The 12,799-nt window shown below is 31.5% G+C and overlaps 1 protein-coding gene across 1 annotated transcript in view; it reads left to right on the forward strand.

The window, feature by feature from the left end:
- The window catches only part of LOC148273340 (calcium-activated potassium channel slowpoke-like), a 50,692-nt gene that overhangs the window by 15,785 nt on the left and 22,108 nt on the right, over nucleotides 1-12,799 (forward strand). The window contains exons 8-12 of the mRNA XM_088238834.1: nucleotides 5,129-5,239; nucleotides 6,354-6,459; nucleotides 8,518-8,670; nucleotides 10,689-10,844; nucleotides 11,984-12,037. Of these exons, the coding sequence (XP_088094960.1) occupies nucleotides 5,129-5,239; nucleotides 6,354-6,459; nucleotides 8,518-8,670; nucleotides 10,689-10,844; nucleotides 11,984-12,037 (580 nt within the window). The remainder of the gene's footprint in view (nucleotides 1-5,128; nucleotides 5,240-6,353; nucleotides 6,460-8,517; nucleotides 8,671-10,688; nucleotides 10,845-11,983; nucleotides 12,038-12,799) is intronic.

Genomic DNA, 12,799 nt, shown 5'->3' on the forward strand with positions numbered 1-12,799 from the left:
TTCTAGATAAAAATACTTTACTATCTTTGTGTTGTAGCATTTTATTTTATTTTTTATAAAACTTGCACAATTATTATTATTTGTTTGTGCTCACATTTTTTTTAAAAGTTTTACATCACCCAGATTCAATAAAACTCATCATAATCCATACCCCCTACCAGATTAAGTATAACTAACGTAGTCTGTGGTGTTTTCATTCATATGCATATGGACGTCACAAAGTATTTAGAAATTCATACATGCATAGACATGTATTAAAAAAACCCAAACAAAATTAGGCATTTATATCTGTTAATTTAATGTAATCTATTCAGTTGATATTAATACATGGGCTATTATTTATTACTTACACCCTCTCTGGCTGCTTACATCAATCATCGTATATTTTTTAAATCTATATTCATATGAAAAAACTTTCCAATTATTTTTTTGAATCAATAAATTTATACAGGTGTTATTTATTAATCATTATAGTCATAACTTTGCTATCCATCCATACCTTTACAACCCTAGAATTCGTTGTATGTATTTTTGAAATATAGTTTGTTTATATAGAAACTTTAACCTCAGAGTTCAAATAGGAAACTCACGGTATATTTACATTAATAAATATCTCTATATATATATATAGTTCATTTTTACTTAGACATTAAGTACTAGAACATGTAGTTAAAGTAAATTTGTATTCTTTATATGTATGTTAGATGTAGACACTATGGATTAAAAATACTTAATTTAAATATCTTGAAAAATCCCATTGCTGTCAAATACATATATTACCATGCTTATATAAAAAGGCAAAAAGAAACTGCGTTAAAAATAAATACATTACGATCAATTTTAGCTTTTCTTCGTATTCTTTGCAGTTTTTTTTCTAGTAATATTGCTTTCAATGAATTTTTAAAAATAGTTTTTTTTGTATTACTAAAATGAAAATTTACAGAGTAAATCGACAAATAAATTATATTCACAAGGAAGAATATTTATTTTTTATAAGAACTGCTTTTTATTGAAGCATGGCAGTATAGGTGTTCTTGTAGATTTTATATAGAAAGGTGTATCGTTTAGTATTTTTATTGAAACTGGGTGATTATCGGTTCCGACCTTGAATAAATGTGTATGCGAGAGTACGCATGCGTGTGATGAGGATAATTTCCCCATGTAAACACTTTTATAAAAATATTAATTTCTCTTTTTTTCCTCATTGTATATTGGTAACATTTCCTCATTTTAATTTGTTATGGCAAGATAATACACACTAAAACATGTAAATCATTTCGTTCATAACGTAAGAACCTACGATGACTCACTACAGCCAAACGATTCGTGCTCACAGCCTTGTGTACGGACGCGTAGGGAGAGTGAGGGGCGGGTACCGGGTAGGCGGGTAGGCGGGTAGGCGAGTAGGCGGGTAGGCGGGCAGGATCAGTAGTGGGCTCACCGTGTGTTGTGGTAGGCTGTGTTCGCCAGCTGGATCCCCGAGATCACGGAGCTGGCGGCCCAGAGGAACAAGTACGGCGGGAAGTACTCCAAGGACATTCGCCGCAGGTACCGGCCCGCGCCTTCACTAACACTCGCTTGTCTCGCCGCCTCCCGAGGGAGGGGAACCTCCCCGCGAGACTCCTCTCCCTCGGAGCCATTTGCTAACATCCACTTTATTCTACTCTCATTTTTATTATAACAAGAGTTGATTGACTTGAATGCCGAGTTTGTTTTCCTTTTTACTAGTGTTGGTTTCTTGGTGCCATGGCGCATGCTCAGTAAGGACTAGATCCCGCCCTTATCTATACTGTCGGTTCGCTCTCGACTCCCGACTTAGTCACGGACGAGTCCGTTGAGGGGATAATGTATTGTACATGAGTAGTGTTTGGTTGAGTAATGTTTTGCTTGCACACGATGCCTTGCTGCCGCCACGCTGTAGCGCTAGTTCCAGCACCACCATGTCCCAAGAAACACACACAGCCAGTGCCGCCCTTTCTCGTATTCTCGTACCCGCTACCGCGCTCCCTAGAGGTCTCCACCTTCCGCACACTAATACGCTTGACGTCTCACACGAATGAATGATCGACTTCATGTTATCGAGGAAAAGATATACTAAGCGGTTAGTGGAGGATATAAAACATGACATGTGTTACTCTAATATTAATCTGTATATAATTTAAGATTTCCCCTTGTGTTTGTACTCCCTACTGCCCGCCCATGAATGACCCGTTGTATGTCTTGTTTGTCTGTCGGCGTGTAGGCGATATTTGCCAGTTGTATTCCCGAGATTATTGACTTGATCGGCACTAGACCCAAGTATGGCGGCACGCTGAAGAACGAGCGAGGACGCAGGTGAGAGCCACAACGGTCGCTGCTATCCAAATACTACTGTTTGTGTTTCGTGTTGTGATAACTATTCTCCTTCCTCCTCTATTCTACTCTCTTTTCTACCTAGCACGCTTATTGTCTACACTGTTTTAAGAAAGAGGAATTAATCCTTTATTCTGTATTGACAATATGTGAAAGACATAGTCATCTTGTTATTTGAATGTTCGTAAATGGTGTCTTATTGGAAGATTAGTGTTGTGGTTGTACCCATTTAGGTGGTTTTAGTATACTTTTGGAGGAATGTTGTATATTTGGAATGATCTCTCGGTGTATCAATTTGTAGTTTGTTTTTGAGAGTTTATAGGTTTTACTTATGAATTACCAATTATTTAACTAATTTACATAACTCATAGTGACCTATCAGACATGAAGTAGACTGACATACTCGGTTGTAAAGGGAATTTCCAAACCTGCACGTTGTACTTGTCCCCTGAACTTAACAACCTAATCCAACTCAATACAGTAATGAATGCAATAAGCAATAACTACCATAGATCCGTAATACTCCAGAACATTACTTACTCGTAGAGCGTGGCAAGGCTGTGTGCATTTAGGACATGATATTACAATATATGTACATACCATAGTTCGGCTGTAGAAACTAAACAGTGAGTTGTACACTAAATACAAACAATTCTAGCATTAAGTCGTAGGTTCATTGCGTTGTCCATAGAACTTGAGAAGTAAGATGGGTGGACTCTGGCCTTACCGAGTTCTCCAGGGTCCGCTATTGCCAGATCTCAGCCATTCCCTTTATCATGACCAACAAGTATATTCCTTTTTCAAGGTTTTTGACAGTTTCATTTCATTTCTTTACTATAATATACCTTAAACTTTGACTATTTTATAGATTTATATGATAATGCCTGCTGACTAGATTGCATGGCAGCTGTTTGCACGCCTAGATTTGGTAATATCCACCCACTGTTGAAATCTTGGTAACATTTGAACAATAAATATGTACTTTATTGGTTTGACTAAATGTATCAAATTATTTTATCGAGTTTATTGTTTGAAATTAAATCACTGCATCTCATAACAAAAAAGCTTAAGTGTTATGTACTTCCATAATTAATTACGATGAACCAAGAACTTTCACTAGATTATTAATTTGAATGCCAATGTGTTGTTTGACTTAACATTACCGCCTAATAATAAAACATTATTAAAGTTTTTTTCCGATTACCATACGTTAAAATTAATATAATATCTGTGTCAACGTTTAATTTTTATTTGTCAATAATGGTAACTGATTAATTTTGTTCCTCCGTAAAGTTAGAACAATAGTTATCCCTAAAATTTAAATGAATTAACATATTCTGGCAAAACCTTTTAATAAGATTTGTGAGATGCAAGAAAGGATGCAGTAATTTTTATTTTGAAAAAATAAAACAATACTATTCTTATATGGGTATTTAAAATATGACCTTTCATCGAAATTATTTTTGGTGCACTTACATAGAAATTAAAAGACCTTTAATTTGGTATCACCTTTTTTATATTATTTTTATGGTATTGTGGGCTAACAATCAAAACCCATCATCTGCAGTTGATTACTGAGTCAATCATATTTTCATGTTTAAAAATCCTTAATGTACCGAGTAGTATAAACATAACTGCACTCTATAGTTTGTATTACATTGCAGTTTAATATTGAAATTTTATCGCTTTTATTAAACAACCTTCTCTGTGATGTTTATACATTTTTCTGTGATTTGATTCATTTTATATTTGTCGAAGATCGATTTTCGTTTTAGACCTACAATATTGTTTCGTTGTTTTTTTAAAACAAAATATATTTGCTATGCATTTACATATCGTCGGTCGACGTGCATTACCGCCAATATACAATTACTTTCATATTAGGGGATTTCTAACTTTCATGGGATATTCCCTAGTCATACGATAGTAGACAAGCTTTCTGAAGAAGAACAGTACCGCGCCGCGGATCAGAGTAAATAATGTGTTAGATTTGATTTTAAAAACACTTTTTACTGTCTCCTTAGAAAAGTTTATTTAGTAGTTTATTTAATTCATGCACGCCAACCGACAATATCTTTTATAATGTATTTGCATATTTATGTTGCTAAATATTTTTAATTTACATATTTGGTTTGATATTTTTTTAACTATTTTATAAAGAAGGTGGTCTCAATAATAATTTTAATTATGAGAATACTAATATTGGAGCTTTATGGTTTTAAGTTACCCTTAGCTTAGATAAAAACTACTCAGTTTTTTAATTGTATGAAGTCCAATTATATTTATTTGAAACAGTCATATATTGATGACTTTTATTGTATTTTTCATTATATACATATGCCCCACAGTTTTAACAAATTATAACCACATAATTTGCACTTTTCCATAAAAGTCTGTTTCGATAATGGCACAGAAAGCTATTTTTTGCCTTAATCCTTCTGATTGTGTATGTGACATGCTTAAACAATAATTGTATTTATATTTGGGTACATTACTTATGTACAATTGATTCTATTAGTTGAATAGGAAGAAATGACGCATACATCTAATCTGAAGGTAATTTACCATTTAAGTTTAGATTCCTGCATTCATTTGACCATTTATTATTTCAGTGCATTTGATTATTAAATGCACAATAGCCTTTTGCTTTATTGAAAACACAATAACAAAATTATTCTAGCTCCAAATATTAGTGTAGAAACATGTACATGCATGACTTGGCAAAAAATGATACTATTTTTTTTCTAAACTAATTAGTTTGTGAAATTTCCGCTAGGCACATTGTGGTATGTGGTCACATCACATATGAATCCGTCAGTCATTTTTTGAAGGACTTTCTTCATGAGGATAGAGAGGATGTTGATGTGGAGGTTGTGTTTCTTCACAGGTAATGAAATCTTTCTACTTTATCGCATTAAATTCTTAACAATAATTATTCTTTCTAATCATAGTGATCTGATCATTTTTTTCTAAATTACAGTAACAGACATACATATTATGTAGATCATCTACTACGTACCTATTTATTTTTATTTTTTTAAGTTACATATCATAATATTGTAAGATTTTAAAAATTAAACTATTTTTTATTAACAAATAATTTAGTTATCCAAACTAATATTGTTTAATGTAAAATCTTTGTTTCTGTTTTCGTAATACTTTAAAATGGCTATTTCAATATTGATTATCAATATTGGCCATGCAACGCTTTTAATGCAAAAGCTCATAACACAATGATCATAATGGCAGAGCTGAACAGACATAATACCATTTCAGGAAGGAGCCGGACTTAGAACTGGAAGGTTTACTGAAGCGGCACTACACAACTGTGGAGTTTTTTCAGGGTACCATGATGAATGCTGTGGACCTTGAGCGAGTCAAGGTTAGGTGATACAAAGATGGAAAGAATCTCGCACGGCAGTCGTTTAAACACTTTATTTTTTTTCAAATTCTTTTTTATATTCATATATAATTTGAACATCACTTTTGTAGGATTGAAATTCTATTTTTAATTTATTGTCTTCTTTGAGCAAAAGTACATTTGGCTTTGTACATTTTGGATTTGTGGTTCACTTTGGAAAATATATTACTGAAATGTGGTCAATATTTACCACTCGCGCTATTTTATATACGTGTACCGATACTATACTTTTCAATGTGAACTTACGTAAAAAATTTAATAGAATCTGCAAATGTCATGTATGCATGGTAATGTTGGTATCACATAATTGTTACGCGAACCCGCCACTGCAAGCAGACCGTCCACCGTCCAGCGTCCAGCCAAAGCCGTAGTTGGTAGAAAAAGATAAGGAACGTTTGTAAAATACTCGAGGTGTCTGCTCTAAACTATGTCCTCAAAACCGTCTGATCGACTCTGTATGCGTAATAATTTGTCCAATGCCAACAGCAGATCGTTGCGGATTTTGTGGAATAGTTTACAACAGCCTCGGTTCTGTTAGTTGACCGCTTTGTAGTGGATGTTAATGGTGATGTGATGGCAGGAAACCGCCAGATTTGGAGCTGGAAGGACTCTTCAAGAGGCACTTCACCACGGTGGAGTTCTTCCAAGGAACCATCATGAACCCCATCGATCTGCAAAGGGTGAAGGTCAGGACCCTGCTATGTTTGTGCTCAACAGAGGCCGTATTGGCTCCTCCCTTGTGTGTGGTTATGGTTGCATTGTTGTACCGGTGTTACAGCCTCCGCTCTCTCTATATATATTTAGTATAACTGGTGGAACCCTAGAATGTCCTGTGTGTTGCCTCAATGGAGATCTGTAATGGTCACTATACTGTTTAAATACCCGCTAACCAATTTATTTCATTTTACAATTTTTATCTTTTCAAGCATTTCAATGTTCCCTATGTAATCTAACAGCGCTTTATATGTCGTTTATGGGTTACATAAAAAGTTTTTTGCTTGAAACTTGCTTTTTGTACAAATGTATTGTTTCTACTTTTTGTTTGAAAAATGTTATGCATAAACATCATTCTACCAATACCCGATGAAAGCTGTATTGCCCGTATGTTTTCTGCGAATGAATTCCATTTTTAGCCCTTCTGGCTTCCGTTAATATCTGATATATACTCTACAGCTACTCTATAATATATATGCATGAATGATAATCATAACCTCGGAACAAGTTTGGTTACTCGGTATGGGTATTTTAGTTGAATTTTGCTTAGTATAATTGAATGACTATTAACTTTTGATTTTTTGTTGCGGAAAAATAACATTTGACAAGAGTCACAACCTATACCGCATCTCCCGCAGAGCGTAATAGTGTCCGATGGGTACTCCACTGTTCTAGCTTTTCCATCATCTGATTCCATTTCCAGGAAATTGGTCCGATGAATATTAGCAATTTTTTAAATTGAACAGATTTATATTTACTACGAATTACAATGTGTTTTATATAATTACATAGGTATTATATGGTAGGTAGGTGATTTATCAACAATAAACTGTAAGTTATTATTTTGATTCCTGTAATATGATTAAAATCTTTTTACATTTCTCTAGCTAAATTATCATGGTAAAAGTATGTAGTTTTTTTTTCATATTTAAAAACTAGGCACAGTAAAAAAATATTGAAAACATAGAAAGCAATGGTTAAAATTGTATCTATCATATTTTAGAACAACATGAATATCAGTCAGTTTAAAGTATTAGATATTTTTTAAATTTCAATTGGGTAAGTAAAAAACAACTAGGTGAAAACAATTCTGCATGATTTGCATGGAGTTTCAATAGATTGATGAAACTTTTTTGATATCTTTATGAATATAATGTTTAGAGGTATAATAGGTTTGTGCATATTTCAATGTCTTAATTTTACACTAGTTATGTATACTGCAAACAACTGACACTAATATATGTTTCAATAATTTTATACTTTAAACTGAACCAAAGATCATTTTAGATATCATAATATGCAAAACATACTAGTAAATCAACGATTCACTGTTTTTTATGACTTTACTTATGGATATTTAACTTATAAAATAAATTACTTTATGAATTGCACAAAAGAGTATTTATGTATAGCAGGATATTTGTGGGTCACAATAATTTATCGTAATGCTTACTTTTTATACTTACAGTTTATGTTAACATTTGAATTTAACGTTTCATTGTAACAGTGTTATTAATTTAATTTTACAATATTTTTAATAAAACAATTTTATCTATCTGCCTTCTTTTTCCGGGTTCGATACCCAACTGAGTTAATGCAATATGTATATGTACTTAAATGTTTCTTTTCAACAATAATATTGTACAATTTCTTTGAAGCATAAGACTTGTCATCTTACATTTTTCGTAAACAAACATAACGCTGTAATTATTGGAGTACTTATGTCGCCTTTGTTGCACCATTGCATGAAGGTAAAAATTAGAAGATGCAGAATATTTTTTCTTTCAAATCATTGAAGTAACATTACTACTCATTTTTTTAAACTTTCATATTATATATTGATTAAAAAAATTAAAAACAAACTTTTATTAAATGCATGCGTACAAAAGTGTACACAAAATACATATAGAAATTACATTCAATAACAAATTATCTTCCATAATTTTGATATTTTCTTGCAATTCTTACTATGCATTTTTTATCTTTAAACTTATAAAATATATTTTAATTGATTTTTTGTTGAATTGTAGGTCCATGAAGCAGATGCTTGCCTCGTATTAGCTAACAAATACTGTCAAGATCCGGATGCTGAAGACGCAGCCAACATCATGAGAGTAATATCTATCAAAAATTACTCAGACGACATAAGAGTCATTATTCAGCTTATGCAATACCATAATAAGGTAAGGAAAAAGCATTGTCATTACTATTAAAGCAAAAAATTAATTTTCACTGAGAATGAAAGAAAAACGTAATATTTAATACTATTTTAACGATATAAAAATATGTTTCGTTTTTATTATCAGAATATAAAAAACACAACCCAGATGTAATGTGATTCTAAATAAATAAGTTTTTATAAATGTGTGGTTTGTGATTCCATCTTTTATTCTAAACACATTGAAAGATGTATATCTCATAATTTTCTTACGTAGTCAAGAAAATTATGAAATCTTATTTTCTCACTTAGTCAAGAAAATTGTAGGAGTAGCACCCTATTATCTTTTAATGATGTAGTGGTTTATCTTAATTATATGTGGAATTATTTAAGACTATAACTTTTTTTTAACACCTTCCGGGCCATGCCCGAATCCTGTTCAGTATGCATTTCTCGTCCGGTCGGCCAGCACTTTACGCGCCTTCTATCCTCATCCGGCCAAGTACAGACTCTGTTCGTGTTGACATTGTTGGCTAATTGGCCGTGCCCGAACTGTGTCTGGGTTCGTTCTGCAAATTTTTCCTATGAAAACCACATATCCTGTTTGTGATGCGATTAGTTTAGAGTTCCCTCAATACAAGTAATGATTTATACAAATATTAGTAAATGTCAAAAAGCCTGGCCAGATGGCGTATGTTAATATAAAGAAAGCTGCCCAGTCGGGGAGAATTGTGTCACAAACTGTATTTGTTTATAAAAATTTGTGGCCTGGGGTGGTATTCTGAATCTTCTCTACTCCCTAGAGAGTGGTTAATTGGGAAATTTTATTTTTTAATACAACGACACCGCTTCATATAATGGCCACACTAATGATTAAACGTCAAACGATATATAAAACCGTTTAAAAAACTTGAAAAAACTTATGCGGTTTGGTCAATTCAACCTAATTAATTGTTTCGGGTAATGCTTAAGGTGGCAATAATGTTCTTAATGAAAATCATCATATTTGATTTCACGTGTTCATATTTATTTGACGTTTAATCATCATGTGGCCAGATATTTATTTTATTTTATTTATTGGGGATATCAACAGTAATACATGTAAAAAAATATAACAAATAAAATATACAGAGAATAAAACCAATGACAGATATCCACAGAAATACATTGAATACACGTACAATACATACTTGTGTGTTTGTGTGAGTGTAAGTGTGTGAGAGGGTGGGTGAGTGGTTGTTTTATTGGAATGAGGGTGGACATGTGTGTAAATATTATTGCACAAGTGTCAAAAATATAAAAATATATAAAACATTAAGAATTAGAGGTAAAGTAAGATTTTATCATAGAAACTAAGTATAAGACAACAAATTATGTTTTGAAATGCGCATTTTAAATGTTAAATGTTATGAAGCAAAATGTAAACGCATGCAAAAAATAAAAATCCCTAAATTAATCACTCTCTAGGGGGCAGAGAATATTCAGAATACCACCCTTGGAAAGTGTTAAAGTGCTTAAATACCTCATTTTAAAAATTGGTTAAAATAAAAATGTGCACTATTATATTACTGAAAATAAGGACTGAATAAGACTCCTATATTTAAAAAAAAAACCTACAATTGTTTGATGTAAAGGAAATTAAAGGAGTATGATAAGATCCCGGAAAGTATGAATAATAAAAATAATATGAATGTCGTATGTAGTTATCCATGTCCGCCTTCTTTAAATCTTACTTAAAATGCCTACTTATGTTTATATACTTTCTTTCATACTTTATATGGTATGCTTTAAATATTTTTTTCTTCTCTAATTTTATGTTATTCTTGTTTTAGGTTAACAATATCTCTTGTTAAAAATTTGATTTTTTCATTTTTGTTTTTTACTGATCTTATTTTTTTTAGTATCATAAGTTACCACTTATTTGCCGTCTAATATTTTCTATAATATGTAAATGCCATTAATGAGGCATATTTTGGAATAAAAATATTTTATCCAGGTATCTCTGATTCGTGTATTAACAACTGTTTTGTATGAATGTTTCAGGCATACCTGCTTAATATTCCCTCGTGGGATTGGAAGCAAGGTGATGATGTGATATGTCTAGCGGAACTCAAGTTAGGTTTCATTGCACAGAGTTGCCTTGCACCAGGTTTTTCTACCATGATGGCCAATCTTTTTGCCATGAGAAGTTTTAAAACTGTAAGTTTAGTTCAATTTACTAACATTTTGATCAGGATTTATTTCAGGGCAGATTTTACCAACATTCCCCTAATAAAAGTTTATTAAAAATATTAATGTGGGTAAATATTAGTATTTAACCACTTACCGACTTTTTATGTCTACCGGTTTCGAGACATACCCGTTTCTTCATCAGGACACTCACTACACCAACAGGGAAATACTAAAATACACTTTTACCTTTTCTGTCACCGTAGTATATTTTATTTATTTATTCATTTGTTTAATTTTTTGTACATAATGTTAATTGTACATTAGCGGACTTATTTCTTCAAACCAACCAATAAAATAAAAGTTTTATTTTTATAATTCAAGTTATAAAACATATTCGATAGAAAGAAAAAAAAAGGTAAATATATATAGAATATAAATAAATGTATTTGTGTATAAATTATCTTAAATCAATACCATTACTCAGTATTTATGAAAAAATACATAAATTACATGCAGAGTTAAAGGGAATGCAAACACCACCATGTCGGAACATGCACTACTATGTATACTACAGACGGTAAAGGTGAAAGTGTATTTTAGTATTTGCATGTTGGTGTAGTGAGTGTCCTAACAAAGAGACGGGTATGTCTCGAAACCGGTAGACATAAAAAGTTGGTAACTGGTTAAATACTAATATTTACTAACACTAATTAAAATGTTTGACCACGAAGTTAATGCTTTGAACGTAAATAATTATTAAAAATACATTTAGTATTATGACAATTTACCTTATCTGATCAGGATTCACAGTGGTTAAATCTGCCCTCAATTATTTATTGTAGACAATCAAATGTGAAAGTTCTTTGTGTAATACAATTAAGTAAGTATTTAAAATATTTAGTGAAAAAATGTAAATAGCTAAAATTTTACAAATTTACTAATTATTATAATTTTTAAACCTATTGATTTGAATCCTTTTTTCCTTACATTTTGAGTGTTTGATGCAATATTAACATTTTTTCTTCGTGAGCTTCTATTTTTTGATTATTTTATATTAAATTATGACAGAAGTTTTGATGGTAAAAACATTTTATATCGATAAATATTATTTTAATATAATAATTCATTTTATTTTATTTTATCATTCTTTTGTAATATCAAAATAGGAGCAGACTCATAAACGTATCATGAGAACACTTCGTGGACTGTGCTTCACAAATGTATGTAATGTTTTCAGTATTTGCATTCGGGTGACGGTGTTTGGTTTCGCTACAAGGAGGTGTTTGGATTATGGCAAAGGGCTTAGAACTAATAATATTATATCTCCCATTGGAAAATTTACGGATTCTTATTTCATCTAAATATTATCATTGCGTACTGAGTATATTATCAAAACTTTGGTATTTTAGTACTGGAAAAGTTTTAAACTTTATATGAAAATGTTTGACTCAAAGAGATTATTTAATTTTTGTGCCTCTTTAGTAAAATAGTTGACTTTAAAATACATAATATCGACGGTAAAAATGCTAAATGACTGATGTGCCATTAAGTGAATTTTACAGGAGAGCCAATCAAAGTTTTTTTTAGGAAAAGTGGGCTTAACTTTTTTCATTTTAAATCAATTCTCAAATTATAGGCAAGAATATCATAAAACTTTTTTTCTATTTTTTTAAATATACAGATTACTTGTAAATACTTCAGTTTCTAAGCTACTGGTGATTCGGAAAATTGACCATAAAATATTATATGGATTAATTGCTGATACGCCACTAACAATCTTCTTAATGTGAAGAAAATTTCTTAAGCACCATGGTTATTGTTACGATGTGTGAAGCAAAAAGATTGAATTACTAACAATGCTGTATACAATTTGAAGATAATTGGTTTAAGCCAAATGATGTATTCAATATTTTTGAGGATAATTGCCTTAAAATCCAGCCGGTGTACTAAGAAAAATGACTTAATATATTAAAAATAAATGT

The sequence above is a fragment of the Micrasema longulum genome, unplaced genomic scaffold, assembly GCF_059751315.1.
Source record: "Micrasema longulum isolate JH-2025_06_02 unplaced genomic scaffold, ASM5975131v1 h1tg001977l, whole genome shotgun sequence".
In the NCBI taxonomy this organism is placed as follows: Eukaryota; Metazoa; Arthropoda; class Insecta; order Trichoptera; family Brachycentridae; genus Micrasema; species Micrasema longulum.